General features: G+C 31.0%; 1 protein-coding gene and 1 pseudogene across 1 annotated transcript; both read right to left on the bottom strand.

The window, feature by feature from the left end:
• Nucleotides 1-1512: 1512 nt before the first annotated feature.
• LOC107920305 (probable WRKY transcription factor 32) lies at nucleotides 1513-4918 on the bottom strand. Its single transcript, NM_001327173.1, is given in 5 exon segments — nucleotides 1513-1884; nucleotides 2460-2618; nucleotides 2744-3444; nucleotides 4492-4541; nucleotides 4667-4918. Coding segments are annotated over 5 exon segments (1518 nt in total). The 5' UTR covers nucleotides 4917-4918; the 3' UTR covers nucleotides 1513-1526.
• Nucleotides 4919-9967: 5049 nt separating this feature from the next.
• Nucleotides 9968-13154, bottom strand: LOC107918856 (probable LRR receptor-like serine/threonine-protein kinase At2g24230; annotated as a pseudogene).
• Nucleotides 13155-25271: the final 12117 nt, after the last annotated feature.

Genomic DNA, 25271 nt, shown 5'->3' with positions numbered 1-25271 from the left:
AAAGCTTTGAGAATGCACGCCAAATGCCTAGGGTGGATGCTCATTCTCCTTTTAACCCTTCTAACCTTTTCGATTATGAGATTTAGTTAACAACTAATGACAGTCTCCATACCTGATGGAATAAGACAAAAGATTTGATGTTATTGTGTTAGACAATAGCACAATTCTAGCCGTCCTCTTTATATATGGGCTCATTTTAAACCTATACTCCTAATGTAGGATTCATTAAATTGATTGTTACACCCACAATTAGGTAGCACTTACATCTTTCCCTCTTGACTTAGCAGGTAATTAGACAAAAATAACATGTTCTTAGTGATTATTTTATTTTCCCAAGTTAGGTGAAAAGTAGCGAAGTAATGGTCCAAACCTTTAGGCTTGTGTTACTCAGATTTGAGTGTGAGTGTCAGATATGAATATGTATCTAATATGAATATAATTTTAAGTTTTTACATACATTTGAAGGATCTAGTTAAATTCTTTTTAAACTTTTACTTACATTTAAAAGATCCTGAAAGTTCATATCCTCATATCCATATCAAGAGTCCAACCAACAATTTTCCAAGGATATATGTATCATATAGGACAATTTTACAGTTTGATGACATATTTTACTTCATAAACTTATTATTTCTATCCATTATATGCAGCTTGCTTAGTTGATAAATCCCATGTCAATTCATTTGATTTAAATTACTTTCCATCATTAACCACTAGTCCTCGCTAATGAAGTACCATACCATATATGTACTTTCCATAGTACTGGTGATTATCATTTTAACTAACTTTTTGCAGGTTTTGATGATACCAGGTTATAGATGAGTTTTGGGTCATTCGACGACTATACGGAGTTTTGTGAACCACAAGCCTCTAGTTAGCAAATTCAGATATGCCGGCCAGGTTCCGGTTAAAACTCCAAAAGCAGATGTCATAAGCAAAGATATGGTAAGAAGGGGTCTCCAAATCACGGAGCGCATGTTAATCTACTCGTTCATGCAAGTGGCGGAATGACAAACGACCAACTCATAAGTTGTTTCAGATTCCAGGAGTGTACAACAGCAGAAGGAAAAGAAGAAAACGGGACCGAAGACATGCCCAAAAAGAGAAAAAACCAAATAATGTGAGGAAGTAAGACTTGTCCATAGCTATTTACAGTGAATTATGATTGACAATAGAGAAGATTGCCTTCCAAACTATGTATTAAATGCAGTCACCCGCTGACCTGCATGGCCGCAATCTTAAGTTCCGGCTGGCTCATGTCACATAAAACAAAAAGAGAGAAATTTGGAACATGGTTCCAAATAAGATCACAATAAATGGGTTGCCAACCAAATCTATATTGTTTCCACTATTATAACCTTGTTCCAAACAGATTGAGAGAGAGAATACAACAGAAAATATACAGCCTCACCAGAAATAACAAAGGAAAAACTAAGCGTAGGAAAAATAAAACCTGATGAATTACCATTTCAATAGTTTATATAGAGACATGCCTGATGTTGACAACAGAAAAAGGCCCAATAAGTTCAGCATGGCTTGATTTCAAATCCGATACTCAGTAGCGTTCTAGCTGATTCCATTGCCTTCTCACCTCCAAGGTCTACAGCCTCACCGGTCAATTCACCTTCTGTATCCACTGACCACTTTGTTGATGTAACTTGCTTTTGCTCTCCATCAGCTATTGCAAGTTGTAAATTGTTCATAGAAGCAGGAGCAGCAGCAGCAACGAGAGGAGCACTTGAAGGGCCATGCCGCTTCTTTGGCACAGGCATGTCATGGTCATGAACACCTTTATATGTTATAACGACAGCATTTGTATTATCTACAGCTGTCTCAATATGCTTACGAACAGGACACCCAGCAGAAGTGCATCTATAGTAGTTCCTAGAAAACATTATCAACTAAAAAGATCAGAATGAAGCCAATACAACCCATACGCATTCAAGTAAATTGGAACTAATAACTTAGTTCAAGAAAGAGCTTGCAAGTCTACCAAATTGGTCATCCTCAGAAGCAAAAATGCCCCATATAATTCATAGTGGTTTGGGAGAGATTTAGATAAATATAGCACAACATTGCAAAACAAAGTGAACCTGCATGACTGTGCAAAGTACACTAAAAGGGCAAAGTACTGCAGAGAACACTAAAAGGGCAAAGTACTGCAGAGACCGAAGGCAATGATGGACCACTGGAACTTTTTAGCATTAATTGTCATCAAACCCCACAGTATAAATGAATGATTTATCCAATATTTCAATAAAACAGAGACAATATAGTAAACCTTGCAGGTTCCATACCACAGACATGTAAAAGAAGCAAACCACCATAACGTAGATTAACAATGATAACAGGTAGACAAAGAAGCCACATGCCTGAGCAGCCAGATACATTGAGCAATGGTTTGATGGGAAAAACAATGAAACCTTTATCACAAAAGATACTGAGAAGTGAACAAGCACCTGGGATTAGAATTTCCTTTCACCATTTTCTGTCCATATTTTCGCCATCTGTATCCATCGCCAGAGATTCCTACATCACCAGCTGCATGCACAACAAATTTAGGTTTTTTCCCAGTTTTTACAACAGAACCAGGACAAACTGCATCACCTTTCTTCCTCCTGGATATCAAGAAAATGAGAAACTATTAAAACCAGGTTAGCAAAGACACTTTTCCATTAATAGTACACATCAGATATATGTCACGAAGGGGGAAAAGGCAAAGAAAATTCATGGAAAAGCTTGCCTTTTATTTGGTTCTGCTTCACTCAAAAGCTCTTTCTTCATTTGCACATCACCGTGCCCATCAGAGCCACTTGAACACTGTCGTTTTCTTTCAGGATTTACCGTTGGCTCTGGTAAAGATTCTTTAGAAGATGTAGAAGGATCAGAATCATTAGGTATTCTGCTAGGCTGTTCTCTGACAATTGAAAGAGGCACAGCAGGTGATAAAATCTTGTTTTCCCTTGTAAAATTCATTTTCCGTGGTGGTTCATGAGTATGTATGCCTTTATTAACAATCTCAATTACATGGCCAGTCTGATCAGAGCATTCTATCTTTTTGACCTGACAATTGGAGAATGTGCATTTGTAATAGCTTCGAGAACCTTTAGGACTCTTCACTTGCTTCTGACCATATTTCCGCCAATTGTAACCATCAGACACAGGTGTCTTCACAACGGGAACAAAGGATAACATTTTGAGATTAGAAGGGTTTTGCTGGCTTGCTACAGGAGGAGACGCGCCATTAACCTTCTGATCTGAATGACTTTGTGCTGGTAGAGTTGGTGTGGGAGGAGATGAAATATCTTGTGTAATAGAAGTTGGCGATGGTTGTGATGAAGAAGTTGGAGAAACAGATGACTGGAGCAGATGTTGTTTTGGAGCTTCTGCACCCTGGACAGCCAAACTAGGCAAAGCTTTCTGGTGGGCTATCTTAACTTGCTCCTAAAGAAAATTAAACAAAGAACCAAATTGAAAGAACTATTCAATCACAGAAAAAAGTTAATTTTTACATATTTCCTTTCTCATTTATATTAGTCTTGAAGACCTCTAGGAGAAACAGAGGAAGAGATAAGATGTGCAGGTCCTAAAGAATTGATGACCACAAAGATCTTCCACATCACTGTAATCGTTTAGAACTCGTTCAATTCTCTAACTTGAAGGACGACATACATCACCACTAAAACACTTCAAGTCAACACAATTTGAAGTTATTATTACTGGCAAAACTTTGGCAAGGATGATTGGACGTTTGAGGAAATGATTTTTGCACCCTTTAGCCCATTGATTTACCATTGAAGTTGATAAAGCTTTATCCTTTAGTGACCACTTTTATATAAAAGATATATTAGATCATTGAGTTCATGCACAATGACCCACATATTTGCAAAAATAAATAAAATTAATCATTAGTATATTTTTTTAGAGATTTGGTCGTAACGGGCTTCTAAATATGAACACTTCCATAATAAAGGAGCACACTTGACATGAGAAACTACCACATTCTTATATCCTATAATTCAACTTTACTACCATATAGGGTGGTGTAGTATTTAATCTTGCAAATTCCAAACAGTCATTTCATGGACCTCCAACATCGTTGAAAAGAGAAACACAGCCGCCCTCAGCACATTATTTCATGTGCAAAGTACTATTAGTAATATATTTGATATTTCAAGGCAAGATGGCATAAAAGGAAAATCTTTAAGGCAACAAAGTCATCGATCCATACACCATAGAGAAAATCTAATTTTAGTTTCTTTGTGAAAAAGATAGATTCCTCGTAAACACTAACGAAATTCGTATGATCGCCAAATAAGGAATCAAACTACGCAGAGGAAAACACAAACCAAAAGTGTGGATTTCAAGCAAACAGATCAAAGTAAGAACACCGGAACATCGTAATTGCAATTTTTTTTTTCAAAAATAAAAGAAAAACACAGAAACGAAAGTCTTAAAATGATTATAGTAGCAAAAGAGTATACTCCTAACCTTAGATTCAGCTCCTTCCTTCAATTCCGAAGTAGGATTTTCCTGCAACCCTGAGAGATCAGGGCATACTCGCTTAAGAACAATTCCAACATTTTTCTTAAAAAAATTAGGGTAAAAAGAACGAAATTCTTCCATAAAACACTCACACAAAAACAAACAAAAAAATAAAACTTACTCTCACAACGATCATCATTTGTTAGGGTTTCCAATTGCGAGTCTCTCACCTCAGCATCACTCGACGGCGCCGTTCCAGCCCCGTGCGACTCATTAACTCGACTCACTCCTTCCTCTTCCTCTTCCTCTTCATCCTCTAACTCGTCCACTTCTTCTTCTTCTTCTTCTTCTTCTTCTTCCTCCTCCTCCCCTTCTGAATTGTCGTATTGCTTTCCCTCATGTCGTTTTGCTTGGCTCCCAGTCTCAGCCATGCCCGATTTTTCCTCAAAGAAACAAAGCAAACTAAGCAAACAATTTTCGTGCTCTTTTTATTTCCCTGTTAAAAGAATTCGACACTATTCGTTTCTCAGACCGATAAAAAAGGTCAAGTTTTTTATAAAATCCCTGTACTTTTTCCTTTTTTAGATTTAGTCTTTCAATTGTAATATCCATTATATCTAGTCCCTCTTTTAAAATATTTTTTTTAATATCGAGAACAATTTTTTCGTAAATTCTATAAAACAATTTGGCATGCCTTATTTTACATATATTTTTTTTGATATTTTTCTAACTGTACACAAAAATAATATATATATCTTGTATAACCAAATGTTCAAAAATAAGCATACAAATTATTTGATGAAATTCATTAAAAAAATAGTTTTCTTAGGATTTAAATACAAATTTCAAATAATAAAATAACAAAAAACAATCAAATTATAGTAAAGAAATTAAATCCGTAAAAAAATAAAGTACAGGGACCTTCCACAAAATTCTACCGGAAAACTGGACGTGTCGTTTTAATATGTTTATAACTTGAAACGGTATGGAATAGATTTGGAGAGAGAATGAAAGAGAAAGGGGAAAAAGGTTGCTTTAAAAGAAGGAAAGGAAGAGAGAGAGTAGAAGGGTATATATGTCTTTCTTTGACTTGAATTGACTCATCTTTTCTTTCCCAGGTGGTTTTTTTGTGTAACAGAAAACACCGTTGATTTCTCCGTTACTTTAGATGAGGGGGATCACCGTTGATATTGTTGACTTTGACTCATTCTTTTGATCCACGTCGTTTCGCTGGCATGGCCCGGCCCTCTTTTACCTTTTCGATGGAGTGGTGTGTTATTTGGATTCTTATTCCCCGACATCAAAAATTAATGTGTCACAAAATCGGGGCCTAGTAACGCTCCACGTGAATTTCTGAATGATAAGACAAAAATTATAAATTACTCCAATTTTCAAATTCTCTACGCTCTTCATCCGAATGTTTCAATCCTTTTCTATTATTTTGTCAGGGTATTGGGCGGGGCAATATCGGTTTTTTCACCTCAACTTCAATTTTTTATTATTATCTTCCGAATCAACATTCGGTTAAATCGAGTGAAAACTTATTGAGCTGATGAGTTTTATTTTATTATTCTAACTTGATCTTAATTTTTTTAATTTAGTAGAGTAAAATAAAATAATAGTTCAGTCGAATAAATTTATTTGAATTAAAAAAATTAAACCAATCATATTGAAATCTTGTTGATAATATGACTAAATTTCAAGTTAAATAACATAAATACCATATATTAAGAAAAATAAGTTATAATATATATTTTAGGGGTAGTTTTTGATACACTGTCAGTAGAATATTTTAATTCAAGATAATCTCAAAACTTCGCATGAATTTTGATTTGATGTGTAATTTGATACATGGAACTTGAATTCTGGTTAAAATGTACACATGAAATTTTAATTTTGATTCAATTATACGCATTTAAAGAACTAAATACATAAATTGATTTATATATTAGAGAAATATAACAATTTCTGTATACAATATGTAAACGTAAATTGATCTAAAATGGTAATGGTATTAGCGATTGTGAAAATTGAACCGAATAAAAATCTCATATATAAAAATGCACGAATCAAAGTCCATATATAATAGCGCACATTTGTTCAAAGTTCATTTATTAATATAATAAATATTATTTTAAATATCAACTTTTTATTTTCTTAATATACTTTAAACTGGACATATGTCACCTCATGGAGTTTAAAACAACCAAATAGATATGAACTTATTTATTACGGAGTCGGTGCCTCAATAATGAATTTACCAAATATCCTTCGTTCTAAATAGGTAATAAATATTATTTTAAGGATAATTTTATTTTTTTATATACGATCTAGAATAATAGATGCACACAATGAAATTTGGGCCAAAAATATTATAATTTTAAATATTTTAACTTTATCATTTTAATAAAAATCATTATTATATTGTAGATATAACATAATCTAGTTTTTGAATATTGATTCCATTGAGCAATTATTCCATTGATGAAAACTATAGGCACCAACCCATATTCAGCAAAACGATATAAAAGAGAGAGAGAATGCAAGGACCAAACCAAAGAGGGAAAAATGGAATCGAATGACTTGGAAGAATATGTGGTAGTGGCTCAATCTTCTTTTAGTTTTAGTAAAAGGGCCTAACTAGCATTTTTCTATTTATACATATAACTACTATTAAAGCTTCAGGGAAGTCCACCTTTGATTTGATTTTAGAATCCATTTAGTTTTCTTTGGCTTAATGATAAATTTGGTAATTAATGTTTACATATTTTATTAAAATGGTCTTAATTGTATTTTTAAGTTATTTTTTTTGCCATCAATCTTTTTCTTTTTTAAAATTGCTTTTTTTAATAAATTTGATGAAAGAACTGTTAAAAAAGTTAATGGGATGATGTGAAATTTTCTATGTGAAATAATTTTAATGAGATATAATTTATTACTTAGATAATCCAATAAAATAATTACATGTGAAAAATAATAAAATAAATAATTCATGAAGTTAAAAAATAACATTTAGGCTCCGTTTGTTTCATTGAAACTGACTTCTAGAAAATGATTTATAGAAAATGATTTACTTTTCTGGAAAAGCTAATATTTTCTTGTGTTTGAATGAATCTGTGTAAAATATTTTTAAGAAATATTTTCTATTGTTTGGTAAATTTCTTAAAAATATTTCATAAAAGTTGTTTTCAATTAAACAAATATACATTTGATATTTTCTTTTTTTATTGTTTAATTGAATTTATTTTTATCTATAATTTTATATTTTACATTGTTTTTGCAAATATTAAAAATATTATGTTAAATTCAGATTCATTACAACGTCATTTTTTAATTACATAACTATTAAGTGAGTATTTTTTATTTAAAAACGTGACATCAACAAAATTGACAAAAAAATTTAACAATGTCAACAATTAGACTTGATTTTCAAATTTGAAAAGTAAAGGGACTAAATTCTTGAAAATAAAAGTACAATGGCTAAATTACAAATATGTGAAATGTACATAGACTTATGACATATTTTAACCTTTATACTACAAAACATTTATTATTAATATATTTATAATTGTAATAAATATTTATTATTAAAATATTAATATTGATATTATTTTCAATAATATGTGAATAACATTATTTAAAATTATTATTTTTAAAATTTATTATTAAAATAAAATTGAAATATTAAATAATTTATTAAAATAATAATTTATATTTATTATATTAATAATTTATTATATGACTAAATATAAATAATTAAATATGTATGTTTAATAATATTAAAAAATATAATATTTTAAATATTTTTAAAATAAAAATTATTATCAATATAATAATATTAAGCTTGATTTAAGTTAATTTTCATATAAAAATAAAATTATCTATAGATGAGCTCTTTTCCGAAAAATGACTCAAGTTTTTCAAAATGGTAAGTCATCTTACAGGAAAAATGGTTTATTTTACCTTAACTTGTAAGTCATTTTCCCTTGGCCAAACAATTTTCTGTGAAACAAACACAAGAAAATGCAAAAAAATATTTTCCATAAAACCTTTTACATGTAAACAAATGGACCCTCAATTTAAAGAAAATAAACGTAATTATCTAAAGAATGTTTCAAAATGAATGCACACATTCAGTATTTTCGGTTTGATTTATTAATTATTTTTAAACGTATGCATTCATTTTAAAACATTTTTATAGATAAGTTTACTTTTTTTTAAAATTAAGAGTTTTTTTTTAATTTCATGTATGATTTATTTATTTTATTATTTTTCACATGTAATTATCTTTCTAGGTTACATATGTAATAAATTACATCCCATTAAAAATATTTTAATCATCCTCATTAATTTTTTTAACAGTACTTCCATTAAACCTATTAGAAAACACAGTTTGAAAAAAAATGTTGATGGCCAAAAAATGCTCAAAAATATAACTAGGGCCATTTTGATAAAACATGTAAACGTTATTGGCCAACTTTGTCATTAAGCCTTTTTTTCCTCAAAAAAATAATAATTTAGGAATCCGATTCTTCAGTCTATTTCTTTTAGGGTAAACTATCAAAATAGTCACTTTTGTTTATCTCAGATTACATTTTAGTCATTTATGTTTGAAATGTTTTGTTTTAGTCATTTACGTTAACGTGTTGTAACATTTTAGTCACTGAGCCGTTAATTGTCATTAACAGTGTGATGGCAAGCTAACATGGCATGTTAAATCTTTATTTCAAACAAAAATTTTAGGTTAATTTATACAATTAACCCTCATATTTTTTCGTTTTGAGTAATTTAATTTTTTTCTTTTATGTTATTTTAACTTTTATTTATTTATTTATTTTTCATTCTCTTCTGTTTCTCCTTTTATTTTCCTCCATTCTCTATCTGTTTTAATGTAGTTTTTTATGTTTTTTATTTGTTAAAACTAGTCCCTATATTTTTATTTTTCTGAACAATTTAAATTTTTCTTTTTATTTCTTTATTTTCCTTTTCTTCTTCCCCTTTAATTTTAACAAATGTAAAATATAAAAAAACTATATTAAAAGATATGAAGAAGAGAGGAAAATAGAGAAAAGTAGAAGAGAATGAAAATAAAGAAAAAAAAAGAAAGTTAAAAGAACACAAAAGAAAAAAATTAAATTACTCAAAATGAAAAAAATATGGAAACCAATTGTATAATTTAACCTAAAATTTTTGTTTGAAATTATTATTTCACGTGCCACATCAGCTTACCGGTACACCGTTAACAACAATTAACGGCTTAGTGACTAAAATATTATAACACGTTAACATAAGTGACTAAAACGTAACATTTTAAACATAAGTGATTAAAATGTAACCTAAGATAAACAAAAGTGACTATTTTGATAGTTTATCCTTTCTTTCATTAACGAATTCTTTAATGCATTTTTCGTGCTTAAAGTACTATATTTTTAATAAAAATAAATATTTAATTATCTAAATTTTAACATAATATAAATTTAAAATGTTGATTTGTAAAATCAAAATATTTCAGCAGGAATTTAATCTTGAAATACATATGAGAGTTAGACCGAGCAAATAATTGATTTTCCATTGAAATGATAAACCCTTAAAACTAGGATGCCAAGAATGGAAAAGTGAAGAGAAAGATAGCAGGGTCCAAGACATAATTTAACAATCACTATACATATATCCCCCGCCATGGTGGTTCTTATATCATTGTTTTTCATACGGTAGCTCTTGGTTCAATATCTTTGAGAAGACCAACAATCTGTTGCATGGTTGGTCGCTTGTTGGGAATATCAGCCGTGCATAAATATCCAATTTTCAGGGCCTCCTCCATTAGATAACCTGGTCCTGTTTCACGGATTTTAGGATCAATAGCTTTCGATCCTTGGCTCTTTCTCACCAACCCTCGAACCCAACTCACTAAATTTGCTGCTTGTTCCTCTGGATAATCATCTCCAATTGGCTTTTTCCCTGTTGTTAGCTCAAACAAAACAACCCCAAAGCAATATACATCGGATTTTGGTTCAGGTGGTACAATTTCATCCTCTGCACCAGTCGCAAAAACAGTAGCTAGTCCAAAATCAGATAATCTAGGCTCTAAATTCGAGTCAAGATAAACACTACTAGCTTTAACATCTCTGTGGATTAATGGAGGTGAGCAACCGTGATGAAGAAATGCCAGTGCTCGTGCAACACCAAGGGCGATTTTGTATCGAAATCCCCAGGTTTGCAGTAGTCCTTTAGACCCAACATTGTTTACACCATTGTTGTCTTCTTCTTCCCATGTATCAGTGCTCCAATCCTCAGTTGCTTGAACACCAAGTGGCAAGTCGTAGAGCAAGTTCTGCAAGTTCCCATTCTGCATGTAATCATAAATGGCAATCCTTTGATCCCCAGCCAAGCAATAACCAGTTAATGGAACTAGATTGGGGTGTTTGATTCGACCAAGAGACTCGAGCTCTCTTGCAGCTTCTTGGTTTGTTAATCTTGATCCATGAACCAAAACTTTAACAGCTACATGGTTTCCACCAGGCAGAAATCCCCTATAAACAGGCCCGAATTTCCCTTCTGCTAGTAGTGTGCCTCGATCAAAATTAGAAGTTGCAGTCAAGAGGTCTGCAAATGTTAGATTTAATAATGGTTTCTCAAATATCACTACTGGGACTGATTCTGCCTGCTTAACATCTGCCACCCATGTGGTTGAATCCGTTTGGAAGGAAAAAGGACCTGAAATGTTCTCCTCTTTATATGAAGGTTGCTTAACAATCCATGTCCTGGATTTCTTTCTGCAACTAAAGGCTAATAATAGCAATCCACCAAGCAAGCAGACCACGGAGAGGGTTAAAGCTAGGGCAAGCTTGAACCTTTTATGTGTGTGGGGTCTTCTTTGAAAAGGGCAGGATTTGCAGCAATAGGGCAACTGTGTAATGAGCCATAAAAGGCTGTTTCCAAGATCTCAGCAGATAACCCTGAATCACAAAGGGTCAAGTTGTTGTAAGAGAAGTTGTATCTCTCCATAAAATGGAGTTTTTCCAAGAGAGAAATGGGGACTTCTCCACTCAAATTGTTGTGTGAAACATCAAGTGATTTGAGGTTTTGGTTAGCCAGTAATGGAATGCGGCCAATGAGGCTGGTTTTAGACAAGTTGAGATACTCTAAACCCAAAAGCATTTCAATTCTTGGGAATTTTTGGCTAGCAAATCTATTACATGCAAGATTAAGATGTCTAAGATTCTGAGCTTGACTGAGATTCATGAAAATTTCTCCACTGAGTTGGTTCTCAGATAAGTCTAGATAAATCAAATGAGACCACTTGAATTGTACCTGAGAAATGTGACCTTGAAACTGGTTCTTGCTGAGGTCAATCACTTCCAACTGCCCTTGAAATACACCCACAACTGAACCCTTAAACAAGTTCCTGGAAATGTTAAGGATTGTTAGAGACTTCATTTCTGCAACATCCACAACCCTGCCATGAATCTCATTTCTAGCAAGGTTTAAAGTTTTGAGCTTAGGAAATGCAGCACCAAAACCATCTGGCAAGGAACCATTTAGATGGTTTGAAGAGAAATCAAGTGAAACCAAAGACTGGCAACTCAGAATTCCTTCAGGAATGCTCCATTCAAACCCATTACCACCAAGCTTAAGAACTTTCAAACTAACTAGTGAGCTTATAGTTGCAGGAATTTCCCCAGAGAAATTATTACCAGAGAGATCCATAACTTCAAGCAGACCAAAGTTGCCAATATTGTTTGGGAGAGACCCTGAAATCTGATTATATGAGAGGTTAAGACTCTTAAGTGAGACTAAACTCCAAAAATCTGAAGGCAAAGCAGTAATTTTGTTATTGCTAAGATCCAATGACTGAAGCTGAGCTAACTTTCCAATGGGGGTATCAGGAATCAAACCAGAAAGTCCTAAACCTGAAGCCTTCAATGTAATAACATTCTCCTTGGTATCATCACACTTCACCCTCACCCATGAACAAACAGAACCAGGGAAGTTGTAAGACAAAGAAGAGTTTGAACCAATTTTGTTCAAGAAGTTAGAGACATAAAACCCATCAGTGTTGGGTAGTTGACAAGTAAAATGCTTGAAGAAGAGTGATAGAATTAGTAAAGAACAAAAGAAACCAAAACCCATCTGAGCTAACAGGTCAAAACTTAGAAGCAACAACAAAATGAGTACTCCTCTCGGAAGAATGGATGGTTATTTTCAAAGGGGAAAAAAAGGATTTTTTTAATTAAAAATGAAGCTTTGAGTGTCTTAGAACAAAGTGTGACCTTACCTTGTCTGGCATTGCAAGTCTATCAAAGCCAACAAAACAAAAAGCAACCAAAGTACTTTTGTGTCTTTGTCTCTACATAGGGCATAAAAAAAGCTCCATTCCTTTTTCAAAGGCTTTGGGCTGAAAATAATTATTACCAATCAAGAAGAGAAGAATCCATAAACAAGTTATGGAGAAGATAGAGAAGCAAAGACAAAGGGTGTATTGGGAAGGCAAAGATATGGTAGTTTGAAACTGTCAGAACTCTGAAGTTGAGCTCATTTAAATGAAATACAGTTCATTAATTTAATACACAGATATAATCAAATTTTCGAACATGACAAACAAAATTATATATAATCGAGGATGGAGGATTTATCAAGTATGTTGGTGGCTATTCAATGATTATTGAGGGTTGTTCATCATTTTTTTTCCTGCCTAATTGATGACAAGTTCTGGTTTCTTCTCTTACTTCTTTCCTTTTCTTTATTGTTTAACTCAATCAATATACAAAAAATATAGTTTAATACTTACTATATTTAGCATTTATGAAGATTAAAAAATATCATAAGTAATCACGGTTTTAATTGTGGTTTGAATTTAAATCGTGTTAATCGTATTATTGTTAAAATTTTACTTTTCTCTTATAATTCATTAAAAAATATATATTATAATTTTCAGCTGGTCAAATAGAATTTAATTCCATTCAAAATCTAATTAAATTTAATCTTATTTATTAATAAAATTGATATTCAAAACTTTAGTTAATATTTTCAACATCAAAACTAATTCATTCAGCAATAACCCAAAAAAAAAAAAACAAAAAACAAACCATCCCTTTTGTTACAAACGAGGTTAGATTCCTTGTCTAAATGGGTTCGAGCCCTGTGCCCTAAAATTTAGCAAACAATTCCTATTATTTTAGTTTTATTTTATATTCTCATTGTTTATTTAAATAAAACAAAAATTATAGCAATATTTATTTTAATGAAAAATTATTAATCCATTCTATGGGTATACAATTAGAGGAAAAAAAACATAACAAATATTTGTTGTAAGCAATGATGGATACGCTCCATCGACTTAGTAAAAGCTTCAGTTTTAGTATCAATAGCATATTATAACATGTTGATGATTAATTTTGTCACAATTTAAATACGAAATATTTAGAGTAATTGTAAACATTTAATACAATAAGAAAATTTAACTTCGGATGGGCAAAAGTAGCATGCAAAAATCGACAAGAGAACCTAGCATCTATCAAATTGGAGAAAACAAACACTTATAAATCGACAAGAGAAACATGTTCTATAAGAGCTGGCAAAAGCTTATAAAAGTGAGATTTATTAAACAATGGAAAACAAACAAAAAAAACATATGAAACTTAAGACAACATGAGTTCAAATCGACTCGTGAAATTATTTATTATTTTAAAATATTTTCAAAATATAAATATAATAGCAAGCCAGCGAAGAACTACTAACAGTTTCCGAAAAGGGAAGTAATGTGTCTCTCCATGATAACTTGTGAAAATAACAAAAATATTTATAAAATAAATTTAGAAACTGAAAAAAGAAAATATATAAAGTGAATGAAGGAAAAAGAAAAAATTAATAGAAGAGAAAAATAAACAAATAGTAATCAGCTCGAAAACTAATACAATCAAAAGGGAACAAACAAACCGCTCGACAGCAATATTTAAGTTAATAGGACTTGGGAAAAATAAAATAATAAAAAATTAACAGGAGAGGGCACTTGTAAGTAACACTTATGTCAAAATTTTGAAACCGTGGGAGGTATATCATCATTAGTAATCATTACTACTATCCACTCATAAAAATAAAAATAGGTAATTTACATTATTATTCTTCCTATTATTAATATTTTTCATTTTCATCACTACGTGATATTTTTAAATGGGTATAGATAAGGATCTAAACATGCAGTTTGGCTGAAGAATCCATAGCTCCCAAAAAGGGTTCCCACAGACAACGCGAATTGTTGAGGTCATTTTTAGTGATGAGGCTCGTTAGAGATCTGCAAAGGGAAAAGAAAAGTCAAAACCCGATGCTTAAGTCAGCACTGTGCTTAGTGGATGAAGTATATAAGAATGTTAGGTAGCAGGGTGAGGTCTCCTACCTCTGCTGCAGACATGCTACCTTATTTATAGGCTTTTTGGCTCCTGCCCTGTCGATGCTGTTGAGTTAGTCCGATTTTTCAAAGTCGTTAGCTTCCTCATACTTTTTATGCTTTGCTTGACTAAGCATTTGACTGAGTTGCTTAGGAGAACTCTGTATGCTTTTTAAAGCATTGAGAGAGCTGTTGAAGAGGGAGCTTTGAGAGCGTGATACTCTTACATGGGAGGAACATTGACGTTCCAGAGAGGGATGGTCCCTCTAAAGCTTAGGTGGCGTGGGCCTTTGAGGCCAACCCTTGGTGGGCTAGTGGTATTTGGTTGGACTATGTTTTCCGCCCAAGTTTATTGGGTACTAAGTATAAGGAGCAAGTTCCTATACTTTTATTTTTAGAAATTTAATCTTATTTTTCATATTTTAAAATTTAAGTTCAATTGATAGCATTATTAAAATTATTTTATTAAATATAAATTTATTAAAATATTATTTTTTTAGTTATATTGCTACAAAATAAGTATTTTTTTATTTCAAAATGGCTCACTAACGAAAGTTTAATAAAAAATTAACATTACTAACAATTAGACTTAAATTTTGAAATCTAAAACATAGAAGGACTAAATTTTGGGAAATAAAAGTAAAGGAACTAAATTTCTAAATTGGTAAAAAATACAAGGATCTATGGCATATTTTAACCATAAATGAAATAATAGAAGGATTCAATCTACACAAAATTAATAGTATAGGGGTTGCCCGTAGAATTTTAGTGCATTTAAATATACGTATGGGTATCCAAGCGAAAAATAAAATAAAACTAAAGAAAGAAAAAAAAGGAGAGTAGGTTAAAGCGGTGCAGCGGCGCCACTTTAGCTGTTTCTTGGGTCGGTCAAACCCTGACCTTTTGGCCCAATTTGTACTCCTGAACTTCAAACTCTTCGTTTTCCGGAGCATTGGAGGTTAAGCAAATGGAACCATGCATATATTTAGTAAGAAAACAAAATTCTGATTTTATTCGTCGAGTGTTTATTTTCTAAAAATATTTAATAAAAGAATAAAATTTTAAATTTATTGGTCGAGTATTCACCTTTTAAAAAAATAAAAAATATTTTTTCTATGTTTAAATTTTTAATAAAAATATATAAGATTAATAAACATTAAATTAAAACTAGCACAAATTAATCTTTAAAAGAAATATCGATGAGCTTAAAATGTGTTTTTAGGTTAATTATTTACAAAAGTCAGTAGAATTGAACAAAAGTTGAGACCCATATTTCGAGAGTTAAGTTTGGATAAATATGGATCATGTCAATACCATACAATAACTCAACCAAAATGTGACTCCTCAACCAATGAATCTTTCTAATCTTAGATTCAATTTCCACCATTTGTAAATTTTTTTAATTTGAAGTACTTTCTTTTATAGATTTTGTATAAAATAAAAAAAAGTATATTTGTTATAATGATTGTTATTTTTTAAACCAAAATGTTTTTTTAATAATTCTTTTAATTCAATTAAGAAATTAAAAAATGTTGGTACAATATGATATTTTGTATTATTTTTATTTATTTCCTAGATTAATGGTTGGTATCCTCTGGATGTTATAAGGAGCCAGACCAACAACCCATGGCTCCCCAACACTTTGTATGGACAACTAACCATGACATAATCAAAGTCTATTCAAATCTTTCATTGAACACGTAGCTTTTCAGCAGGTTGAGTAGTGTTGTAAGAGTATAAATCCAAATTATTTTTTTATACCCACATTTCTTCCAAAGTTTTGTATTTATAAACCATATATCAACAATCAGATTCTAGGATTAGGATTAAGTTTAAAGGGAGTTTAGTAAAATTTTTAAAGATTTTTAAGGGCTTAATAAAAAAATAATTTTAAAGAAAAAAATTAGGGTCGAATTAAATTTTTTAAAATTTTGTGAGATTAATGAGAATTTTCAAAATTTTAAGGGGTTACTTACAATTTTCTAAAAATATCAATTCTCAAAATTTGAGAGGATGGAACAAGACTATTGTTACGGTCTGCCTTTGAAAAGTGCACTTGAAAGTAACAAAAGCTTAAAGAAATTACGAGTATCTTTGAAAGAAAGAAATAATTCCAAATTATACTCTCAGAACATATCCTAACAGATTGGATCGAATTGTGATATATATCTTCAAATACAAATGATTATTTATTTAGAGGGTTGTAAACATCCTATAATCACCTGGAATGATGATTATTAAAGGTTGAATTAAGCAGCCAAGTGATAGCTTATTTGCAATAAGCTGAGGTGTTAATCAACAAGAATCCACCTGGCTGATGCAAAATTTTGTCCAAGGACCTGTCAATGATGATTCCTGGGCACTTTGTAATCTGCTTTACTTCATCAAATATTAGCCCCAGAAATATTGTTTAAAAGCATCTAATTTCAAAGAAACATAATCTGAGAATTCAAGTTCGTCAAGAAACATATCTGAAATTGAGTCATGTCATGAAATTCAATCCAACATATTCATTTCCATGCTGATAGAGACAGAGACACCTACCAAATACTAACAAGTATAACTAGGTTTTACGGACTCATCAATTTGTTTGAATTGCCTCCAATTCAATTATTGAACAACTCTTTAGATTTTAGCATGTTGCAATGGTAAATTACCTAGTTGATTACTCAATTTTTAGGGTGCTTTTATTTTGATCACTCAGAATGAGATTCATGCAATTTCGTTACTTAACTTTTACGGTGTTTACATTTTAGTCACTCAAGCATTAAATCTTTAACAATGGTTGACTATACATGCCACATCATGTTTAAACTTTCAGTTTGACCCCTTGCCTTCCAAGTTGCTTTTAATTATAACAAATTTATACCAATGAAATTAAAAGAGTGTACTACCAATATACTAAGTAGTTAGAGGTGAGTGTGCGATCGAATCGAGTAAAAAACTTTCAAGTTAATTGAATTGACAAATCATATTTTATCATCCTAACTTGATTTTAATTTTTTTTATCTAATTCAAGTGAAATTGTTCAAGCTAATTTAAAAAATTGAACATGTCAAATTTTCACCTGAACAATTTTTTAATTTGCTCATTTTCAAAATTGATTGGGACCGAAAAGGTATTTGCATCAATCTATTATTCGAATTATTTGAGTTATTTGAATTGTCAAATTCAAGTTAACTTCGAGTGACTCGAAATTTAAATTTTTTTATTTTTTTGAATCGAATCAAGTTTTACTCACCTAATTGATTCAACATAAATTCTATGTAAGAGGAAGTTCTGTATCTAGCTGACTACCACTATTGTGATAGGATTATATTAAAAAAAAACTCCACAAATTAAAAAAAAAAGCATGTAGTGATATTTAAATTTTACTTATAGAAATAAAATATTCTACTAATAGTAGTGTACTTTTTTTTTGATCAATCTTGTTATAGGTCTCTTTTTCAGACAATGCATAGAAATTACCTATAATCCCTCTCAACCCATAAATAAGAGGATAGTACGTTTTAGTGTACTTAAACCCGTATCCTCCTGCATTGATAATAATACTTATGCCAATCAAGCTAAGACTTAATCAACACTAATACTAATGTATTAAATATTAACTTTTATAATAATCCTTATATTAATGAGAAACCAAATATAATAAGACACTTTTACTAATTAATAATTAGTTTCACAGTATTTGAAGCTTTTAATATCAACTTAGCAAGCTCTCCAATACCTGTAAATGATTCGAATCATAATTTATGCAATCAAGTGAAGAATAATGGAGTCAGCTAATCATAATTTCGTAAAATAATTATCTCTAAATTCATAACCAGATATCACTAAATTAATTTATATGATATATGAAGCCCAAAGTTCATGTCAAATCCTTGCCTCCCCCACTTCTGTCGTATTGAAGAGTTTGGATGTTAATTAATTTATAATAAAAAAAGAAATTAATTACGTTGATTTTTTTCCACTTGTTTTATAACTCCATTGGGTCGATTAACGACATGAACAAAATACGTATGGTTAATTACGTGTGAAAGAAAAACTAATGAATACATGGGTAGGGTCAGACGTGATTATAACTTTATTTTAAATTATAATAAGTTCATATTTTAGGGCTTAGGGTAAATTACACTGAAGGATATTAAATATTATTAAGTTTATATATTGATTACTCAATGTTAAAAAGTTACATAATGGTCATTGAAGTATTCAAAAGTTTTCATTCAATTCATTGGACTATTAAAATCATTATGTCCTTGTTTGTTCACATTGTTTGTACCAATCGAAAGCTCTCATTCCCCTTCTCTTTTATTGTTTAAATTTTTTTTTCATAAAACAACTTTGAATATCACGAATCTACGAACCAAAATCCAAACAACTTTTTTCTCCGGTCTCCAACACCGCCTGTCAGATCGACTTGGACCTATAGTATATTTTTCTACTTGTCAATGGGTATTGACTGTCGAATTATCAACTGGAACTCACTAACTGGATTTAAAAAAGAAAAAACTTAACAATCTAGTGATTTCAATAAAGACTTTTGAATAGTTTAGTGATTTAAACAAAATCTTTCGAATAGTTCAATAACCATTTTATAATTTTTTTAAAATTAAATGACCAAAATGTAAACTTACTAATAATTTAGTGACTTTAGGTGTAGTGTAGTTTACTCTAAATTTAATTGTTCCAATAAGTGGTGACCTCTGATGTAACACCAACTATTGTTCTTTTTCAGGAAGTGGACGGCCATCAAAATAGACCTGGAGAAGGCCTTTGATCGAGTACAATGGGACTTCATTGAGGCATCGCTCCATGTTGCAGGTATCCCTGTTTTTTTACGTAATGCTGTTATGTCTGCAATCTCTAGCTCCACTTTGTAGGTCCTGTGGAATGGTGTCCCTACCCAGAAATTTCGTCCAGCTAGAGGCGTTCGTCAAGGATGTCCTTTATCTCTTTACTTGTTCATTCTTTGCATGGAGTGGTTAGGTCTTAGTATTCGCAAGGCTATTGATGTTAGCAATTGGTCTCCTATTAGGCTGTCCCGTGGTGGCCCACCGTTATCCCACCTTTTCTTTCCTGATGACTTGATACTCTTTGGCCATGCGGATGATAACCAAGCTCGAGTCTTCAAATGTATTTTGGATGAATTCTGCGATTACTCAGGTCATCGGATTAATTCTCGTAAGACTAATATTTTTTTCTCTAAAGGAGTGGAAGATAACTTAGGGGAACATATTAGTCATTTCTTTGGTTTTCAAAAAGTTACTAATTTGGGGCATTACCTTGGAGTTCCACTTCTACACGACAAAGTCACTAATAGTACTCTGAATTTTGTGGTGGAAAGGGTTCATAATAAACTTTCCAGTTGGGATGCAAGTTAGCTTTCTTTAGCTGGAAGGGTTACTTTGGCACAATCTGTTCTTCTCTCGATTCCTAGTTACTTCATGCAGACAATGATGGTTCCTAGAGGTATCTGTGAGGAGATCGAGTGCTTCGTTCAGAAATTTGTTTGGGGAATGCACAATGGCAGCTTAAAGACAACCTTGGTTAGTTGGGATTCAATGTGCCAACCCAAGTCTCACGGAGGTCTTGGTCTTAGACAGTTGATAGATCATAATACCTCCTTCATGATGAAGGTTGGTTTTAACATCATTTCTAACACTAATGCCCTCTGGATTCAGGTGCTTCGTTCTAAATACAGAGTCCCTATTGGTTTACCTGATGATTTATCAAGGAGTAGATGTTCCTTCTTATGGAGATCCATCTCTAAGATATAGCCCCTCATTCGTGAAAGCCTTATCTGGTCAGTCGGAGACGGAAGCAGCATCAGGTGTTGGCAAGATCCTTGGGTTCCTAATTGTGGCCCCCTTTTTAAATTTATTCCTTATTTTGCTAACCCTTCTCTAGATTGTTCCCTTAATAGTATGGTTGCAAGTAATGGCTCTTGGAATCTTGATCTTTTCAGGTCTTGGGTTCCGAAGGAGATTATCAACAAAATAATAGGCGTTCACCACCCCATCCTTCGTCTGGTCCTGATCGAATTATTTGGGGTGCTACCTCGACTGGCTACTTCTCCATCAAAAGTGCTTACGAGAAGGTTCGTGAAAACACTTTCAATGTAAAAGATCGGATATAGGAAATACCATGGAAGTTTTACGGCCTACATAGGATCTGCTTCTTCATTTGGTTGGCCCTAAAACATCGTCTCTTAACAAACTCAAAGAGGGTAAGGCGTGGTTTTGGGAGCAGTAATGCCTGTAACCTTTGTGGTCATGACTGTGAAGATGTTGTGCACATACTCAGAGATTGTAATGCTGCCAGACGCATTTGGGACAAACTTATTCCGCAACAAAAACTTTCCAGTTTCTATTCTAGATCTTTTTCCGATTGGATGAGGAGTAATCTTCAGAGCCATCTCACTCCTCTGGATGGAATTGATTGGCCTTGTCTCTTTGGACTCACTGTGTGGCGTATTTGGAAGAACCGGAACCTAATTATTAAAATCTCTTATAGCTGGGCGAAACAATATTCATCCACTTTACAGTTTTCATCTCATAAAGCTCGAGGTCATCTCCATAATTGGCTTTTACCTAACAGTTGGGTGAGTTTGAACACAAATGGTTCGATTAGATTTGATGAAGGGTTCGCCGCTGATGGTGGTTGTGTGAGAGATCATAATGGTGAGTTGATCATCGGGTTCGCTAAATATTTGGGTAATTGCATTGTTTTAGAGGCAGAGCTCTGGGGAATTCTAGATGGGCTGAATCTTATTCTGGATAGGAAAATCCTAATTCAAACTGATAGTACTGAAGCTATTAATGCAATTTTGGATAATACTTCGAGGAGTCCCAACTCTACCTTGGTTCGGAAAATTCACATTATCTTGAGGAAGATAAAGCAATGGAGAATTCAATATATTCCCAGAGAAGATAACTTAATTGCTGATAGTCTGGCTAAGTCTTTTCGTACTAGAAGAATAAGATTAAGATTGTTTGAAGATCCTCCATTGAGGGTCTAAGCTTTTATCTTGTATCTCTTTTTATCACAAGAAAAAAAATATTGTTCTTTTTTCTCTCTCCAAAATGCAAAAATCACCTTACCATTAAATACCAAATTATTTCTCCCAAGCTAAATACATCGTTTTCTTTTTCGTATTCTTCATGTTTGGGGTCGGGCTACTCCTCTCAATAATGTCAACTTCAAGGTTTGAATCAATGTCTCCTCATAAGAATGCAATATGCTTTACCATTACACTTAATACTTATTAATTAATAACCAACCAGACCATTTAATAGAAAGAAAAAAAATGCCATATTCCAAACTTGAAGCTAGCATTTATGAGCCAACAACGAATCCAAGGTTCAAAATAATAGAATCAAGTCTTTTCGTAAAATTAGGTAAATATTCCTTAATGCATAAAACTATAAATGAATAGAGCATTTAATGAACAATTCAAGGTAAATAAATAAACATTATCGAATATGAACAAGACATGATCAATTCATTTATGTTTATGACCAAACTTATTGATACCCATTTAAAGTTCAATTATGCGAGAAATAATCTCGAACCTAAACTATAAAATCGATGTAAAGAATATCAAAGAATATTTATTATTAGATTTATCAAATAAAATAATTTTACTACTGCTTGTGTGTTTATTTTATTTATAATATAATTATTAATAATTATTTTATTTTTTTATATCTACAAATAAGAAATACATTTATTTATTTTTTTATTTGTCAATATTAAATTTTTTATTTTTCATGAACAAACTAATATAATCTCAATAAAAACACATCAAATAAATCAACATAAATAACATTTTAAGTATTTTAACAAACATAAAAAATATTTGGATTTATTTATTTTCCAAGAAATATCACATTGAACAAAGGACTGCCATTGTTGTATTTTCCAATCAGCCCTACACAACAAGACACTGCAATGCCATTGATTATTATGACAAAACCCAAAATCTAGCACATTCCGGATTTTTCTAATGGCTAATGCATAAGTTTTAGGGAACAAAACTTTCAGCTCACCATTGGCAGCCTATTGATCCCATCAAAAAATTTAATAGATTACATTCCCCATTTGCGTCCAAATAATAGTTGTAAAAATACCACCAAATTGACGGATTGTGTTAATATAGGAAGTACTGGATTCAAGTGTGTTGAAATGTATTATTTTTTTATTTACGGGTTGGGAGTTAGGAAAGTACTATAGATAGGTTGGGAGTTAGGAAAGTGCTATAGATAGTTTTAGATATTTTGTAAAAAAAAACAGATATAATTAAAACTTATAATAAAGTTAATCGAAAAAAATACCATCATGTTACAATAAAATTACCAGTCCGTTAAATAAATTAAATTAAGAATCAATCGATTAAATTGGTTAAATTCAGAACTAATGACTTGATTGATTCAACCATAAAACCCATTTCAAAAATCACGATTTCTATCAATTTTTATTATTAAATTCAAATTTAATTTTTTTATTATTTAAATAAATTAAATTCGAACTAGGCTAGTCTGAAGTTAAAATCTCTTCTCCAAGCAATGACTCAAGTTGACAACTTGATCTATAGAGAGGTATGTCGTTAAAGAAATTTTTTTTAATGTTATATAAACATAATATAGCATAGGTTTAACCTAAATTAAAAATGAAATTTGATTAAATGTGTAATGAGATACATAAAATTTGATTTACTGTAATCGAATACATAAATATTTGATTTTATTCAATTTTCAAAAACTATTAATACTACTATTAACATAAACTATTTTTATGTTTACATATTACAAATATAAATAATTATATTTATTCAAAAATATATATATTTGATGAATAAGTCCCGAAACAAATGTGGTAAAAAGAAATTAACAACTAAATTATGAAAATTTGTGAAATCAACATCCATATTTCATATTATAAACAAAATTTAGACCTAAATTCAAAAATTTATCCCTACAATATATATATATATAGATATACAATATGTAAAACCGTGGACTCCAGAGAATGGAGTAGAGGAAGTGGAGTTTGAAAGATAAAAACAGAGAAGGCTGAATTTAGAGAAAACCCGTGGACGGACCAACTCAGTTGGCTTGACTTGGACACACATTTTTATGACTTGTTGAGCTATGGAAACCACAAATTTCTTTGTGATATTTGCAGTCTTTCATTTGAGTTCCATCTTCACTGACAATTATCGGATAACAAAACTCACGTCATCTTATCCCTCTTCTCTCCATCCCTACACTGAATTTCTCATCACCCTTACATCTCTCTTTTTTACTTTTTTACTATTTTTAGATTATTTTTAATAAAAAAAAGTAAATTAGATTAAAAAGTTAAATAAGTTTTTTTAAAATTTTTATCTATTTTTATAATTAAAAATTAATCCGTATACATCAACATAAAGTACATATATAAAGTACACATAATGTGTCACATGTCACTAACTAATTATTCTATCAATCACATTGATTTTTAACTATACAAATAGATTAATTATTTTTTTAAAAATAAATAATTTGCTCTTTAATATAATGTACATGGACTAATTTATCCATTTTTAAGTAGAGGAGACAAAATGTAATCTAACTTTTAATACAGAGAATTTCACGATATTTTTATTCAATACTTATAACGTAGGTGAAAATTTTTATGTAATTAATTTTTAAAATGATTAATACAAAAGTTAAAATTATTATATTGGTTGAATTTTATTGTAAAAATAAGATAATAAAAATGATGAGATCCTGTGTTCAAATCATCGTATGTTTTATTCAAAATATAAAAAGATAAAAATAGCTCCAAAATAATATTTTTTTTGTTTTAAAACGATTATATATTTTTGATAATTTTATAATAGAGTTGAAATTCGATTAATAAGTAATATTATATCTTAATCAAATTAAAGAATGTGTAGATATTTATAGTTGTTGTAACCGAATTAATTGAACGTATTAGATAAATAAATGAACTAAATAAAATCTTGACTTTGGATTTCTAATAAGTACAGCCTCCATCGATCTAAATTTATTATTTAATAAAAATAATATTAAATTAAATTGTAAAAATATATTAATATAAGAACATTTTTAATGTTGTAACTAAGATAGAGCACACTTTAATTCTTAATACACAAAAGACAAATCTTAAAAGATAATTCTAAATATGATATTTAATTATACATGTATTTACATTACTCTTGATGTCATCCTATATTATTTTATATTATATAAAAAGGAAGAACTTTGGTGCATGGTATCACGTTTACTGCTAAAAAAAAAAAAAGATAGAGAAAAACATGAATGGGGGACCCAAAGCTATGAATCAAAACCTGAGCCAGAAACAACCGGTCAGCATACGTTTTCTTTTTTTGTCT

The sequence above is a fragment of the Gossypium hirsutum genome, chromosome A07 (genome assembly GCF_007990345.1).
Source record: "Gossypium hirsutum isolate 1008001.06 chromosome A07, Gossypium_hirsutum_v2.1, whole genome shotgun sequence".
NCBI classification, from domain to species: domain Eukaryota; kingdom Viridiplantae; phylum Streptophyta; class Magnoliopsida; order Malvales; family Malvaceae; genus Gossypium; species Gossypium hirsutum.
This window is presented reverse-complemented; position numbering and strand designations above follow the sequence as displayed.